Source organism: Cupressus sempervirens, chromosome 10 (assembly GCF_028749045.1).
Source record: "Cupressus sempervirens isolate cs-2001-9-10 chromosome 10, ASM2874904v1, whole genome shotgun sequence".
In the NCBI taxonomy this organism is placed as follows: Eukaryota; Viridiplantae; Streptophyta; class Pinopsida; order Cupressales; family Cupressaceae; genus Cupressus; species Cupressus sempervirens.
In genome coordinates, this window is record NC_143127.1 from 208,638,173 (window position 1) to 208,655,683 (window position 17,511).

The 17,511-nt window shown below is 35.0% G+C and overlaps 1 protein-coding gene across 2 annotated transcripts in view; it reads left to right on the plus strand.

Annotated features, from left to right (window-relative positions):
• The window catches only part of LOC149533365 (S-adenosyl-L-methionine-dependent methyltransferases superfamily protein), a 225,458-nt gene that overhangs the window by 82,821 nt on the left and 125,126 nt on the right, over nucleotides 1-17,511 (plus strand). For both annotated transcript variants that reach the window (XM_089804290.1, XM_089804289.1), the window contains exons 4-5: nucleotides 10,888-10,932; nucleotides 11,084-11,151. In XM_089804290.1, coding sequence (XP_089660416.1) covers nucleotides 10,888-10,932; nucleotides 11,084-11,151 — 113 coding nt within the window. The remainder of the gene's footprint in view (nucleotides 1-10,887; nucleotides 10,933-11,083; nucleotides 11,152-17,511) is intronic.

The following is a 17,511-nucleotide window of genomic DNA, read 5'->3' on the forward strand; positions in this document are numbered from 1 at the left end:
GGATTCCCAATCATACATAGGCAATATTAGAAGGAAATTTACTGAATGGAGATTTCAAAATCTAGGATGACCTAATCTTTTACAAGGGAAGAGTATACTTAACTCCACAATAAAAAACTAAAGTCAAAATATTGAAGGAATATAATGACAACCCATTGTAGGTCATCGAGGATACTACAAAACATATAAGCACATTAGAGATAAATACTCTTGGAAAGGATTAAAGAAGGATGTATTAAAATATGTACAAGAATGCATGACTTGTCAATGAAATAAGGTAGAATTGAAACATCTTGCAGGGTTACTACAACCATTACCCATTCCAAGCCGAAAATGGGAAAGCATATCAATGAATTTCATAACAGGACTTCCAAAACCCAAGGAAAGGATAGCATATTTGTGGTCGTATATAGACTTACAAAGTATGCACACTTCTTTGCCATCTCTACACAAGTCACACCAGGTAGCTGAATTATTCTTTAAAGAGGTTTTTTGACTCCATGGGCTCCCTCAAAATATTGTAAGTAACAGAGATTGTAAATTCCTCAACAAATTTTGGCAAGAACTCTTCTGCTTGGTGGGTACAACCTTGATCCCTAGCACAAGTTATCACCCTCCAACTGATGGATAGGCAAAAGTGGGTAATAAGTGGTTGGAAGGATATCTAAGGAACTATGTTACATGATAACAAAATGCATGAATTAAGTGGCTACACTCAGGAGAATATCTACTCACCATATTTCAATAGGAATTAGCCCATTTAAAGCACTCTATGGCTATAAAGCTACATCTCTCGAAAATCTAATCACCCGAGAGAGTATAGTACTAGGTGCACAAGATTTTGTAAAACAAAGTATGGACATCATCAAAACATTAAAGAAAAATTTGTATCAAGCCCAAAATCAACAAAAGATATATGTAGATAAGAAGCGAACAAAAAGAGTTTATAGTGGGAGATTTAGTGTTTTTACGATTGCAACCATATAAACAATCATAAATTAAGAAAAATGGAGCAGAAAAGTTGATGCCTCGGTTCTATGGACCATATAGAGTACTAAGAAGAGTTGGAGAAGTAGCCTACGAGTTCGAGCTTCCCATAGATAGTAAGATACATAATGTATTCCATGTTTCTCATCTCAAGAAGGGCCTAGGGCTAGAAGTGACTCCCTATGAAGAGCTACCACCTTGGATGATGAAGGTCAACTCACCCTAATACCCGAAGTTATTCTAGTCAAATGAGTAATGAGGATGGGAAACAAATCTATTATTGAGTTACTAATCAAATGGAATAATATACCATAAAAAGATGTGACCTAGGAGAGAGAAGAAATTCTTAAGTTGCTTGAGGACAAGAAAATTCGAGACGGAAGGACGGTAATTAACCTCGATTAAATTATGTACTAAATAATAATTTTGGATCAGTATATTTTCATTATTAATATTACTCAAATATTTGCTTATCCATTGATCAATTAATCAATTAATACAATTTTATTATATATTTTATTCCATAATATTATTAGAAGTTAATGTATTCTCATTTAATATATTGTTTATGTCATGTGGGATTCCACCACATTAAATCATTAAATCACCAACAAATCATTCTTGTCAACGGGAAATGTAAACAAAAAGGTAAAGAAAAAATTCAGTCAAACCAAATAGGTGCCTATGTCACGGGTCCACATGAGTACATCATGGGTCACGTTAGTTGGTGGGACCCCAAGGGTGATGTATATAGGGGACGTGGGAGTTTAGAAACAAACATAAACAAATTTCTTATTTGTAGTCATTCATCGATTATAGCTAAACATTGGGAGTTGAAATAATAAAAACCGTAGAGGAGATTTGAAATAGTCGAGGGAATTAAAAAAAGACTTGGCCCTACCATTTAAGGAAATCGAACATATTGAAGGAAAGGAAGGTATGCATATTATTATGGGTTTATTTTGTGAATAATTTATACCTATATAGAAATGTATATGTATAAATATGTTGGATTAGGAAAAATGATTAATTGTTAAGATCAAGAGAGTCCTTTTGGGAAGAGAGTGACCTTAATAGCTTAAGATCAAGAGAGTCCCATTAGGAAGAGAGTGATCTTAATTTGGTTATAAGGTCAGAGTATTTGGTAGATGGTAACATATGCATATGTGGCAAGGGCCCTGGATAGAGAATGTCTCGTCTAGGAATAAAGTACATACATGAATGATGGTGATGTGATGGGACAGCCTACAGTAAACATGTGCTAGCCATCAATGAAGGGGAAGATCAACTTACATGAGATCTAGTGAATTTTTGAAACATTTCTGTAAAAGAACTTTTTTAGATGGAATCTCTCAGGAGAGAGATGCTTTAGGATGCCATAAAGGACAACCTACTCATTAACAAGGATGTTGATGCATTGATTGCTAAGGATCATTGTACGCTATTTCATCATTCTGCAAGACAACTGAGAGGGACCAAGAACCTTCAGGAAACAAATAGTATAGTGGTACAAAGAGAGAAACCAAAGGGAGGAAGAGGAATGTGACATAGGTAGAGGATGTAATCTCCAAAATTAACACTTGTAGAATCTAATAAAGAGATGAAGCACATTCCAAGTTATCACAGATCAATATGGAGAGGGTGAAAATGTTCTTATAAATAAGAGAGCAAGGGGAATGACATTGGAGATTAAGGAGAATCATTGAAGAAATTGAAGGAATTTTGACACAAAGTCCAAGCCCACAAAGGAGCCAAAGCTGAAGCATCAGTGGAAGCCATAGTTGGGAGAAAGGAAAATTGTCACTAGTTAAGAACATACACAGGGAGAGTGGGAAGAGATAGCAAGACACCTATTTCTCCATGACAAGCATGTGAAGACCTTGATAACCATGCAAAAAATCCACCAGTTTTGTTTTTGTTGGATGAAGAGGAGGAAGGAGACCCTAGAAATGAACTAGGTGCAACATTTGAAAATAACATATGCCATATCATAGCACTATTCATTTAGAACAATCAAGAATTGTGGGATGAGAATTGCAGATTTTTCATTGTTGTCTAAACTGATGATATAAATGATATAAATGGATAGAACAAATACAAGTCCAAATAGATGATATGTCCAAACTGATTATATTATTATATAAACAAAAGATGAACAAATATAACAAATACGAAAGGCAGATAAATAACAAAGGGTGAAATGCATAATACATTGAGTAGTTAAATGATCGTTCAAGTTCACTATCAGTATTAGTTTGGTACAAAAAAATCAAGGGCAACACTTATTATGGAAAATATCATGATAATAACAAGCAATTCAACAAAGATAGAAAAAGGTTTCTTCAAGATCATGGAAGGTATTTAGAGGAAGAAAGATATTAAATATTATGGTTGTGGATTTGAATATTGGGTCAACATATGATCAATGATCATATTATAATGACATATTACTCATTTGCTTATAATGGCATATTACTCATTTGCTTGAGGTGGGCATTCATATTTTTGTAATCTTCAACAAATCCATGCATAAAAATTATTAGGATAATAGAATGTTTCTTTAATGGTCATCTAGTCATTTATAATTTGGTAAAGTTTCTTGTTCTTTCTTTTGTTAATGTTTATTGTACTTGCCGTAGGCTAGTACTATTGCATTCAGTTTCTCCGAAACTCAATTAGTTTAAATCAATCACGTAAAAATATATTTAAATACTTCAAGTCTTTCTAAAGTTTAATTATTTAATTATAAATTTCATATACTATAAAAAATATTTGATTGGCTCAATACGTTTTGTGTTATAGGAGACCTTTTTTCGGAGGTTCTCCATATTACAAAATTTTCGGCAAAATTCATGTAAATGGATAGTTACATGGCACTTTTCAATTCTATCTTAATTTATACTTAATCTTTTACATAAATTGTCAATAGATTATATTTGAGTTTGTTGTAAAATTTTGTTAGATTAAATAAATTAAAATAATTTTATATAAAAATAGATATACTGGTATAATGTAAATATTGGTAATTAATACTACAAGACATTAATGCATTACAATTGATATAATTTCTAAATATAAATTATATTAAATAATATTATTATTGAATCACAAACAAAAAAAACTTTTAAGATTTAGTTATATGTATTCTATTCAATTTTTTGTAATTTTTAATTTCATTCAAAGGAAAATTAATTATCACAATTATAGATATCATAAATATATTGATGGAATATGCTTCATTCAATATCTTTTTTATGGACATATTCTAACTCAAGACTATTTAAGTTGGTAGAATATATATAGAAATGCAAATTTTTAAAAACTATTCCATCTAACTACTTAAAAAATTTATTCATTATAATTTTTCTTTATTTTTTACAATAATTTTATTATATTGAATAAACTTTAATAAAAATATATTACATATTAATAATTATATTCAATAAAATCAATACAAATTACTATAAGGCAAGTACATGTCACTATGTGACACTTGTTTCTTTTAGAAACATCTTTGTAAATCTATATAAGTAACTTTTGTTCCTCTGTTGAATATAACAACATTGACTTATCATAACATGGTATTACAGCAGGTCAATGGGCTATTATAAGATTTGCCAAATTTTTTAATAGAAGTTTGTAGCCCCATTTCTTGGAATATTTGTCGAGATTTTTTTAATCAGTTTTCTTTTTATGGAAAAATTGTTTGAGAAATTTTGAGGGCTTCTAGTGTAAAACTGCGTATTTAATTCTTTGATTTGGACACAATTTTTGGTATAGAGTTTTGACGATTTTGTAGAGATTTGTTGTTTTTGGCTGCGAGTTCACTTTGCCTGTGTGTTGGTTTCTTTGCGTTTTGTTTCAAACATTTTTTGAAGTGTAAGCGAAAGAGGGTGGTAAAGGTCATTCTAGAAGTTCTAGGGGAGGAATTTCTAAACAACAAACACTGATATCGCATAGATATAGATATTGCGAGTATAGTTCTTGCATGGGGGATGGAATTGGAAGAGGAGGCAGTGATAATCAAATGGGTAATGGGAAATCGGTGGAGGGTGATTTGTTGTTGGGGCTTGACTCCATCTTTGAATAGGAGGTACTTGGTGTAGGGTATTGAGGACCTTGAGGAGGCAGAATGGTTTAGCACGGTGCCTTTGATGTGTTGGCCAAATTGTATGAATTGTGATGTCTACAAGAACAAAATGATGGTGGTGTTGGTTCCCAAAACCGCAGATTGGAATCCTACGAGCCTTGCCTACTCGATGCTGGGATATCCAATTGGTTATGACCAACTTGACGGGATTGATCGATGCAATCTGAATCCCTTGCGCTTCTGGCACTACAAAATCGAGGCGGGTGTACTTGATCCTGGACAACAACCTTAAATCCAAGATGCTTAAAGCAGATCGATTAGAATGCGAATGCGACAAAAGTTTTCTTAATCGGCAAGAAATATAGAAAATTTCAAATTTGCAAATTACGAATTAAGAATAATAAAAGAGTATAAGAGAGTTTTTAAAATAAAAATTATTATTATAAATGGATTACAACAAATGAATATACTATTTCCTCAATGGAAAGAAATGAAACAATTGCCAGCATATGGATTATGAATCAAGAGTGAAAGACCAGTGCTTAATTAAATGGGCAATTAGAGTCAATATTATAAGTTGAAACGTACAACTTTATAAAGTTTAATATATTTAAACTATAAACAATTTTAATAATTCTGATGCTGCGGATCAATTATATAAACACAATTTTAAACTAGTCTAAAATGCACTTTAACTCCTGCGGAGACAAATTAGACATAAATACGAAAATAATTAAATATTTCACAATATTTATGTTTATCTAATTTAAAATGCAATAATGATCCAATACACTTATCCGAATATTACAATATGTATAGAAAATAACAAAAAACATTTACAAAGGACACAACTTAATAATAATTTAAAACTCTGAAATATAAAATAAAGAATTATGCCAAAAATAAATCACAATAAAGACACTCCTTACAGATGATCAATTTATTGTGAATCTCAATTTTGGAATCGCATATAAATTTGCTCACTAACCCATAATCCAAGAGCTTCGTTCAAAAATTCATTTCTCCACCCATGAGATAATACTATATCAGGTGTGCTGTAAATTTTTTTGGAATTGTCTATTGTTTGATTTTACATCTTATATTTATAAAGGATGAAGGGGCATTATTAAACATTTCACCCTTCTATAACAAATAACTGAACTTTTAACCCGAATATAATCCGTATTAAATATTATCAAGATTTAAATAGTTCTGTGTGTATATATTTTTTAAATAGAAGCCACACTCGGCTCAAAAATTTCTTTTCCTGGATATACACTTTAATTCTTTTGACGTATATCTCCAAACTTCTTTAAATTCAATGCTTTCCCATATAATTATCCCATTCATATTAAACGATATCTTCATTCGTCAAGAGTCAGGTGTGCTCGATTCATCCCTTTGATAATGAAAACGCATGGGCAATGAAACACTTGTATCATATATAATTTTGCCTCCGCTCGTTTTTGTCTTTTCTGTAGTAAAAAATCCACGGCTATTTGTCTATCAATTTATTTGTAGATGGTGAGAATCACACAGGCAGGCTTCAATACTGGCTTGAGCATCCTGAATCGATGTGCCTCCATGTTGTGTTCCTGGTGCAAATGACATAGAGTATTTATAAAAGATGGATCCTCTAGTCCCGCTCCTCACGTGTTGGATGTTGTCGGTAAAATTGTGTATCAGCCGACGGGGCCCTTCCGGAAGGTTCTTGTTATGTAGCCAACGGACCCTTCGATAATTGTCATGTAGCCGACAGACCCCTTCGGGAAGATTCTTCAAAACGTATATATACACCCTTCGGGATCATTGTAATTATCATAAGCATGATGTAATGTCTTTGGCATATGCGAATAATAAGAGAGTACTCCTATTACATTTTCTTGTCTATTGTCTGTATGCATTAATCTATTTACCCGTACAGTAAACATTTGGTGCTGTTGCCCGATGGACCTGGTACGAAGGCAGAGGAATGAAGACTAATGCCGAATTAGTTGAATAAAAATAAGAATAAGTTGAAGGAAAAGGATGAAATACGCATGGCACAAGTGAATTTAATTTTGGCACAGCAGGCCGAACGCAGACGAAGGTTTCAGCAAATTGCCGACGGACATTGTAGCACTGAAGAATTGTTGGAAGAGACTCGACAGTGGCTGGATTTGGTGGAAGAAGCAAGGGAGGAATTTCTTAACCTGCATATGCTGAGGGAAGAGAATCCAGACAGAAGGGGATTAACTCGCACGGCTCGGAGTGCCGAGGGAGCACAAGCGTGGAGTGAATTCTTTGTCCCGAAATGGACAACTTCAATCAACGAAAACCCTTCTTCACCAAATAGCATGACTGTCGGAAACAACATGGGTGTGCAGAACAACGCGGGTACACAACAAATCTTTCAACCTCAAATAGTAATGGCAGGACCAAAGGAAAAGTTGCCAAAATTTGATGGCGATGGAACAATTGATCCAATCCGACACTATAAAACATGCGAAACAATTTGGAGGGCGAATGACATCACAGATACAAATGAATGGATCCGAAAATTTCCAGCAACCTTAAGGGGGGTAGAAAATGATTGGTTTGTTGATACAGATCCCCAAAAATTAACCAATTGGGACAGCATTAAAAAGGAGTTTATCACCGAATTTCAATTGTTGCGCGATGACAATGAGATTGTAGCCTAGATATACAACACAAAACAGGGGAAAAATGAAACAGTCTGAGTATACGCCAATAAATTAAAAGACTTGATAAATAAAATGGAAAATAAGCCGGTTGATGGGCTGCAAAAAAGATGGTTCATTGAAGGCCTACACCTAAAGTTGCGAAAGAAGATGAAGATTGTGCTGCCATCATCATATACTGAAGCATACAATTGAGCAATGAACTTAGAAAGTGAGCAGAAGACAAAAAAGAAGAAGAAGAGTAGCTCATCCGATTCAGATGACGACGCATCTTCGGAAGAAGAGAGCAGTGATGACGAAAAGGGCAGCAAGAAGGTCCAAGCCTTCCAAAAGGATATGATCCGAATGATGAAAGAATTTAAGAACATGCAGAAGGAGACCAAGGGAAATGAGCTATGGTGCACAAATTGCAAGATAGAAGGCCATACGAAGGGCACCGAGCAAGGTGTTGATGTAGAGGTGGAACAAGGACGCTTGGGGTTAGGCTCAAGTTGGTGTCTCTGTGTCCTTCTAGGTTTTGGTTTTTATTATTTGTTGAAATGGCTCCAAAGATTTGTTAAGGGAGAACAACAATGTAAAGATGGTTTTTATGTAGTGTTTGTATAGATTGTTTCTGTCTGTAAAGTTGGTATGCTGTGTAAAGGTGGTATTTTGGTGATCATGTAATGGCAGTCTATGTAGTGAGGAGTAAGTTGATATTGTAAAGAAGTGTTTTAGTGCAAGTTGAATGGCAGAGGCATGTAAGGGTGGTATGGGGCTGATAGACCATTGTAAAAGTGGTATCTTGATAAGCAGGTTAGGGTTTCTGGGAAACCATGATAAGGACTTTCTTTCTAAAACCAGTGTACATACTTTATTATTATTAATCAAATATACACAAATTATAGACAAAAAAACAAATGTTCCTCATTAAAACTTTTACTCAAGCACCTATAAATATAATGTAATGTCCCCATTTTTGGCAAGTCTATGCAGTTGATGGAGTTAGCTCATCATAGCAACCCTCATGAGCTGACAAGGTGTTTTGGGGGTCCCAGTTGTGGACTTGCTATTTTTAGTAAGTCTACTGTGCAGTGGGTGGCTTTTGCATTTGGTCGTCACCTGCAATTAATAAAGTCAATAATTGCATGAGCTCTTATTTATTCATCAATTATTACGTTGCATTATTATAATAATTTTTATGTTATTATAATAGTGTCATTAAGAGATATTTCTAAAAAGTTTGTTTGAAAGTTTCAAGTGTTGAGTTCTTTTGGGAAACTTCCACAATTTTGTGGAGTTTTTTTAGGAAACTTTAGCCAACAAAGGATTATAAATAAGAGCTCATTTCATTGGGAAAAGCACACTTGAATATTTTATTTGCTTTGATGCCTTTGTGGCTTTTTCCTAAGTTTTCTGAATTCTATGCCCTTGCTGAAGTACAAGGGATTTTGAGCTTCTTAAGATTGTTTGAAGTCACGGCTGGGGTATAGTGATTTCATTGGTTAAATCTCCATACTGATATTATTTGTGACTGGGGAATTGGAATCATAGTTCTGAGAATTCTGAGTTTGTGAGAGCAATTTATGCTGTAAATATATAATTTGTATCTCTCTCTCTCCTATTGTAATACTTGTGCCAAGGAGATCAAATTGTTGAAGGTATTTGTGCGAAGTTGATCAGTAATTACATGGTAAATTTAGTTGTGAATCTGTATTGGTTTTTGGAGGCCACAATTTCGTTATTTCAGGTTGCTGATTGACTGTTGAGGACAGCGCTCTTACCATTCTGGGCATCATTGGCAAGTAATCAAGCCAATTCCTCATGTGAGAGGTTGGGCAGCACACATTCTGAACCGGCAATTTTCCATTCAGTGAGCGTGGAGACATCTACATTAGCCACAGGTGTGATTTGGGAGGTCAGCACACATATATATTGGATCTGTGACCTGGCTTTGGGGCTAGTGAATTGAATTTGAGGGCCAGAAAATTCATTACATTACCTGTGATTTGATTCACAGAGGGGCGTCTCTGCAATTTTCTGATCTGCCACCAGTTGTCTAAGGGATCATTTCGCATTATGGATAAAGGACATTGAAGAAAAGCTAAATGTATTGCCAATGCAAAATCAGGTTCTAAACTTGTTACATTCTGATTGTGAAATTGATTAAAGCAATTAGTTGCCATTCAATCTTATTTGGTAAAGTCTGTGGTTTAGCATTCAGTTCCAGTATTTAGATTTGAATGTATTTAGTTTGAAAAATCATGCATACAAAAAGAACAAACACTCCAATATGATATTCAGTTATAATAGAACTTGCTAGCCAAGTGTTTAATGGAATGTCAGACAACTGACTTTTAACTTAAAAATTGGAGTTGTTGAGTTATAATCTGGCCAGGGTTACTACATACAAGTACTTAAGTCTTTAATTTTTGGGATGTGACACATCACTGGTTTGTAACCTCTTCTAGGAGAGTATGAACATTGAATTAGAATGATGTAGAGTACCTATTCACTATTCAGGACTGGATCATTGAATTATATGGGCCTGCTATATTCTCTTGACGATCTATCGGACTCTCTATTGAAGGTTGTACAGAAGGAATAAGTTTACTGGACCTATTTTGACTAAAAATCTTTACTTCAGTTTTTGATGATGACCAAAATTACACTTGTGTATCTTCACCACTTTTGATAAGGCAGAGATTGACTTCAGGCTACCACTAACTGAGAAGCCAATTGAGTGGATGAGGTTTCTGTTTTATAAGCTTACGAGGGGTTTTTTTTCCACTTCCATTTTGATGGGAACTTACATTTTCATGGAAGCTACACTATGATGCTTAAGGAATCTTTTCCATTTGCTGTACTTAACTATGCTCATTCAGTTGGCTCATTTTGGTTCATTGTGGGCATTAATATAATTTCATTTACTATTATTTTTATATTAATTATAAATCATTTTCTGCACTTGTTCCACTACTGCAGGCATTTTCCAAGGGACATATCAAAAGCATTTTGGGAAAACTTTTTATAGCATAAAGGAATTTCTAAAAAACTATTTTGTTCATTACAATGCTATTTGAATTTCTACTTCAGTTTAAATTCCTGATTACCAATGTTAACCTATTTTGGTTTTTGTATCACATGCAGCTCATCACCCACAAATCAATTCTACTGTTGTGGTTCTAAAAGAAGGCAAGTTTATATTTTTAATCAGTAGTTTGCTAGTAGGAATTATCTAATAGTCACAAACAATTACTTGGGAAGTGAACTTAATCCAATGGCTCAATATTATCTTAGTCAGTCGTATGGCTGAGTATTATTTTCACATTCAAATTTTATGCAGCCATCAAGAAATTAGATGTTCAGCCATATGATGAAGTTACAAGAACAGGTGACTTGCGGTATGTGCAGGTAAGCATATAGAAACAATGAGTACAATATTTTAAGGAAAATCTTCAAGTTTTGTTAGCATCAATGTTTTGGATAGAACTTTGTGATCCATCATGATCATGTAGGAAAATGATGTGTTGATTGGAAATTTTGATCCAGAAAAATATCCACTGAAGCCAAAAGAGAGATAAGGCTGTGTGGGAAATCAGAAACACACAAAAAATACACGTGTCTTAGGATGGGTCAAAATAATAAGAGTAAAATTTGAAAAAGCACTGTTAAGATTGTAATAAAATTATAAAACAAACCATAAACACAATAAGAGCAAAAATAAAATAAAAGTAGCGATACCATAATAAGAAATTGATAGAAAAGCAGAAAGAGATAGGCTAGTAAGGAAGGTGGCTGCAATGTGGAATATACCCCTTCCAGTTTTTTATTTTTACCTTTTGTAAACTATTTACGGGTTTATATAATACCATGTTCTGATGGACATTCATATGTGTGCATTCAAAATGATAGTGACAAAATGAACTAAATCTAACTTCTGTTATAAAAATCAGAATATAATCCTTTTGCATATTATTTTCAAAATCAGAAATACGTGGTGTAGTGATCTTCCTTTTCTGACTTCAATACTGACTTAGTAGAGCTGAGAATACGATAATACTATGCCCAGTGATAATACCATGTTGAATCTGTTGTAATACGTTTAGAAATATAATTAATGTGTAATCGATCTTTGATATGGTGCTGATATAACTCTCCTTGTGCAGGGCTGTTAAAATAGTATGCAAGTGTTAGAGAGGACTTCTGCTTGTAATGATACTGTTATTGTCACTTCTGTACTTTCCAAGAGCAGCCTGATGAGATTCTATACATATCACAAATGACATATCTCATGGAGAGGCATGTCCATATGTGGACAAAGTCCACGTAGGGGCATGTCAGTCCATGAGACATGTCTCATCAAAAGAGATGAATACATCAATTTAATAATCAGTATTTTTCACTAGGTTGATAAATATTAAATAGCTAACTCAATTATATATAATATACTATAGATAAATTTAATAATTGGTTAATATAGGGTATTGTAAACACATAATGATCTATATACTGATACGACTTTTTTTTCTTTGATCAATTCAATCTGACCGAAGCTATAATATTAACACTCCCTCTTTGCTAGGGAGAATCGAAGCTTGATCAATCACACAATTACTCTTTGATTATCATCTTAATATGATAATATAGAAATAATGTTATAAGGATAGCAACTTCTATCCAACAACAAGATGTTACCTTACTGTATCATCAAAAGTATGGTTTATCCAAGAATATGTACCATAAGATATTCACCATATTTATATTTCCCTTGTTATGTGCACTGACATCAAGTCTCATGATGCCTACTAAGGAAAATATTTGCACATGGTGTCTCCATGTACTAAGTCTCATAGTATACACCATGCCATATCTCTATAACTACTAACTTAGTTACATGAGAGAGATGCACAATCATAATCCCCAGAGACATCATTATAACATCCATCATGATAAAAGCTTAGACTATTGTAAGATTGTCACCTTACTATAGTAACCACAATCAAAACATCAATGAAAGATTGTCATCTTTCATGATGTTTCTGTAGAATCATGTAGTAATTCACATGACATCCACCATGAACCACATCAGAGGGTGGATCCACAATGGATATTCCCGGAGCCCTGAAACTTCTATCTTAGAGAAGGATGTATTCAAGTACATCTTAGGTAATCACTAATGCTGAGACTCCCTGTCAGTAAGGGCTTCAATCTGGATAACTTCAAGCTTGTCTTCAATAATACACAAACATCACTTTGGTATAATGCTTGAAGAAAATATTGGTTATTAGATCTTCAATGATAATGTACTTTGAATGAATACCATTCCATCTTAGGCATTTGTATAAAGTACATCTCAGGTAATCAGTAATGCTGAGACTCCCTCTCAGTAAGGGTTTCAATCCATAACTTCAAGCTTGTCTTCAATAATGCACAAACATCACTTTGGCAGAAAGCTTGAAGAAAATATTGGTTATTAGATCTTCAATGATAATGTACTGTGAATGAATACCATTCCATCTTAGGCATTTGTATAAAGGCCTTTCAACCTACACACATGGAACTTCATCTCATGAGTCATAGCCCTCAACCTGTTGTAGTTTCCTGATCACTAGAGAAACCGTCTCAAAATGGTCTACTCCTGAATCAATATGATTAGGAACCTTGAAGATTAAAATGAATGATATCCTCTAGTTGCTTCCTCTGTCACAGGAGAATGCCCTATTCACATTTCTAATTAAGGAAGATGTCTTGTTTCAAGAGACTCTCAACATCTAGCACAAAAAAGTCACAAAATTGTTCACAAGAGCAATTTTCCGTACACAAATGTACACATCTGATTCCATACTAACATGGGTGAATGTAATAAACTGTGAATTTTTCTCAGGCTTGACAACACCAAACATTCATGATAATGTGACTTCCATTTGAAGCTCCAAGTACATGCATCAACCACCTAACTTCTTTGTTCAAGGTTGCCTTCAATGGATTTGTCAGATTCCTTGATATCAATGTTTTGATTTCTTTGTTTATGGTTACCTTAGATGAGCTGTTAGACTCCCTCTTAATGTGAAATTTTTCTCTTCAAAGAAGTGTCTTAAACCATAAACTAGTCCCATGACTGCAAGCATCAAGTTCTTTCTCGCACGAATGCAAACTCTTACGCTTCTTGATCTATCCCGTAGTACGTAATAAAGTAATGTTATAATTAGCATTATTTAAGCTTTGTTGGGTTGGTTAGTTAGGAAGTGAGGGGATGCGTATGTTGGTTTTCCTAGCCAACCGATTATTATATAAGTACTCTGGAATATGGATGAGGGAGGGATGTTTTTGGTAATCAATAAAAAAGTAATATTTCCTCACCATTTGGTATTTTGGTAATGAATGTCGTGTTGGTAATATTGAGTCCATGTTATATTACTCTATATATTGTGCATTGATAACCATTCATCATTTTGGTGCCGTTGCCTAAGTTTGAACTTGGAGGTTGTTGACTAGGTAGGATGGAGTAATGCAAAGACCCTTCGTACTACATATACAAGTAACAAATAGTGATGGAGATGAGGAGGAAATTACGAGAGAAGGTCAGGTGACACGATCTGGTGGTGGCTTGGGAAGTTTTTGTGGACTAGTACGTGCAAAGGGCAGCTTGAGAGAGCAATTGTAGAGAGCATGGTACGGGATGAGCTTTCATACTACCGGTGGTGTATGATCTTCTTGGACAGATACCTCGGCTAGTGGCAAGAAACTTGGTACGTGTGGAGGAAGAAAGAGCCGAAATAGAAAGAGAACAAAGAACACAACAAGTGCTCCAACAATTCGTGAGAAGAACATGGGAACTGGAGGAGCGTGACAATCCAAGGAAGATAGCCAGGTACTAAAACAATTTATGCTCGTGCAATATCCCAGGTGAGTGCTAGAGGAGGAAACCAAGGAGGAAGCCATGCTGCGAACTCTACGTCTCCATGAGTAGGAGAAAAGACGTTGTGACTTAAGGGGATTGGTGAACGAACCCCAGAGTACAAACCATATCGAAGAGAAGTTGATAGAAAACACCATAAAAGGTATAGCCAACTTAGCTATCTTGGAAGCAGCACGAAGGAAGGGTTGCAAAATCTTGAAACCCCCACACGAAGAGAGCATCAGTAGGAACAGAGCTTAAGCTACACAGAAGGGGAAGGAGAATTACAAGGTGAAGATGATATTACTGGACGAGCAACCTTGGAATCTAGCCCAAAAAAAGGAAGAGTCCATGTAAGAGGGGGAGTCCTGGATGAGGAAACGTCCTGACAGGAGGGGGAGTCATGGTTTGAGGAAACATCTTGGCAAGAGGGATTGTCCCGTTAGGAGGGAACGTCTTGACAAGGGGGAAGGGTGGTAGAAAAATGGCTGTAGACAAACAAAACTTCCCTAGATTTAGTGGGGAAGGATTGGAGGATCCAAAACGTCATTATAAAAAATGCATAACTATATGGTAGGCCAATGGAGAAAATGATGTCGATGAATAGTTGGAAGCATTTCCATCCGTGCTGAGAGGAATAGGTATTGATTGGTATATGGACTTGGAGGCCGCCAAGAAGACTGTTGGGTGGATATTTTGCAACCGACAGTTTTGGGTAAAAATCCAATCGCAAAATAGGATGACCAGCCACAGCGTGTGAGACAGAGTCTCTCCTACCTTAAAGGGAAGGCTCCCCCTTCTCACCGTTCTTTGGATCAGCTCAAGGTAAGCAAGAAGTTGAGAGATTTTGTAAAAAGGGTGTTACTAGTATCATTTTTTCTTAACTTTCAAGAAAGAATCCACTTACTCATGGAGCGATTAATGGGCATGGTGAATCTCTAACTACACTTCTATCAAGAGTTGGAAACAGTGATACCGTTAAACCTTCACTAACTCAAAGGCTAGCTAAAAGTGTACCAGTTTGGTCTAAGTTCGGTCATAGTTTTATATGGAAAAGCTTTACAATTAGGGCACAAAGACTCCTAAAAGTAAGAATAACTTAACTATTTTGTGAATTAAGAAAGAAGTTTAAGCTACAAACAAAGCTTCTAGCTATATACATCCACAACCACTCCCAGTCAAAGCTTCGGCTCCGATTGCTTCTTAAATCACTATGCTCTTTTATTGAACACACAATAATAACATGAATCAAGAAAATAGGCACAAATTACAATCAAAGCTTCTAATTTGCTCTATCACAATTGATTATAGTCAAAGCTTCAAATTCAATTGCTTCTTTTATTCACTTTTCTCCCAAATTTGTGCTACACAATCAAAGTTATGCTTGCACAAATGTGGTAGAGCTTTCTTGCATACAACAAAAGATGATTTTTATAATGAGGGGGCACTCCTTTATATAGGCACAGGAGTTGAGAAAAAGGTGGAGGAAAAAGTGAGAGCAACTCAACCAACTTTGACCTCGTCTAACTACAGGAGAAAATATAGGGTTATATGCAACTGCACATGCAACTCGCATTACATGTAATTACACATCTTCATGTAATGCATCCTCTCCAGCTACAAATATGAAACAACAAGAAGAAGAAGAACAAGAAGAAGAAGAAAGATGGAAGAGAATTGAAATAATCCTAGGGATTGTCTTGAAAGGCCTTGTACTTGGCGATGCTATCCTGGATGATAACAAGATTGGGAGTTCTTGTACTTTGTATCGATGCATTCACCTTGTTAACCATGGTCTTGCGTCTTTTGATAACCTCTGACTGTGATGAATTGTCCATTGTCATGTGGAAACTTGATGTGATCCAACTTTTCTCGCTCAAGCAACACAAACTGGAGTCTTTGACACTTTGAAAACCTTCTTGACAATGTCTGGATGTACACTCAGAACAACTTTCCATCAGCACCTTTAACTTTTTTTGTTTTTTGAAGTAAAGTGCTTGGCGCATGGGAATGCGTGCAAATGGAGATTGTTGATTTTCAAAAAGTGACTTGGGCTTTCAAGATAATAGCACGGAAAATGGATTATATGTAAATGTAACGTGCAACAAGGGATGAAGGATGAGATGGAAAGCGAAGGCGAATGATGGATGAGCTTTTACATGTAATGACATGGGAAGTGGAAAAACATGTATTTGCTCATGGAGGCATGAATGCATATGGAGAGGCGAAAATGAAAATAGAAGCGAAAAATGGGATTACATGCATGTGCTGATGGTGAATGAGATGGAAAACATGTAATTGCATTTTTCGGATCAGATGTGAAGTGTTGTGACATGGAAAATGAAAATGAAACATGATGATGCTTTCACGTGAAGTGAAGCAAAAACAAGTTCTTGGGAAAGAACTTGTAACTTCTCCAAAGTGGATAAAACTGACAAGCAAGCACAAAGCACAAAAACAAGCACAAAACAAATACATGCCTTTGGCAAAAGACTCAAACATGTCAAGAAGCAATGCACTTCAACACTTAAATTCGAATTTGGAGTTTTGGGAAATTCCAATAGTGTGAAAATGAGAGTTTTCATCATTTTTAAAGGCAAAATGCACTTTTCATGGCATATATATGGACAAATGTGCAATTTCAAGCGAAAATATGCATGGAAAGAGCAAGATAAGTATGAATTGATGAACAAGTTTGAAAGTCTCCACTTACTTGGAGGTTAAAGAGCCAAAATAGCAAGTTTTATAGATTCGAAGACCAATTTTTCCTCAAATCCGGATTTTCAAACAACTTCTTGACTTTTTCCATACTTGCATATAACAAAAGCTAATTAGCAATGAAGGGTCGAATTTGACATGAAAGTGCCAAATAC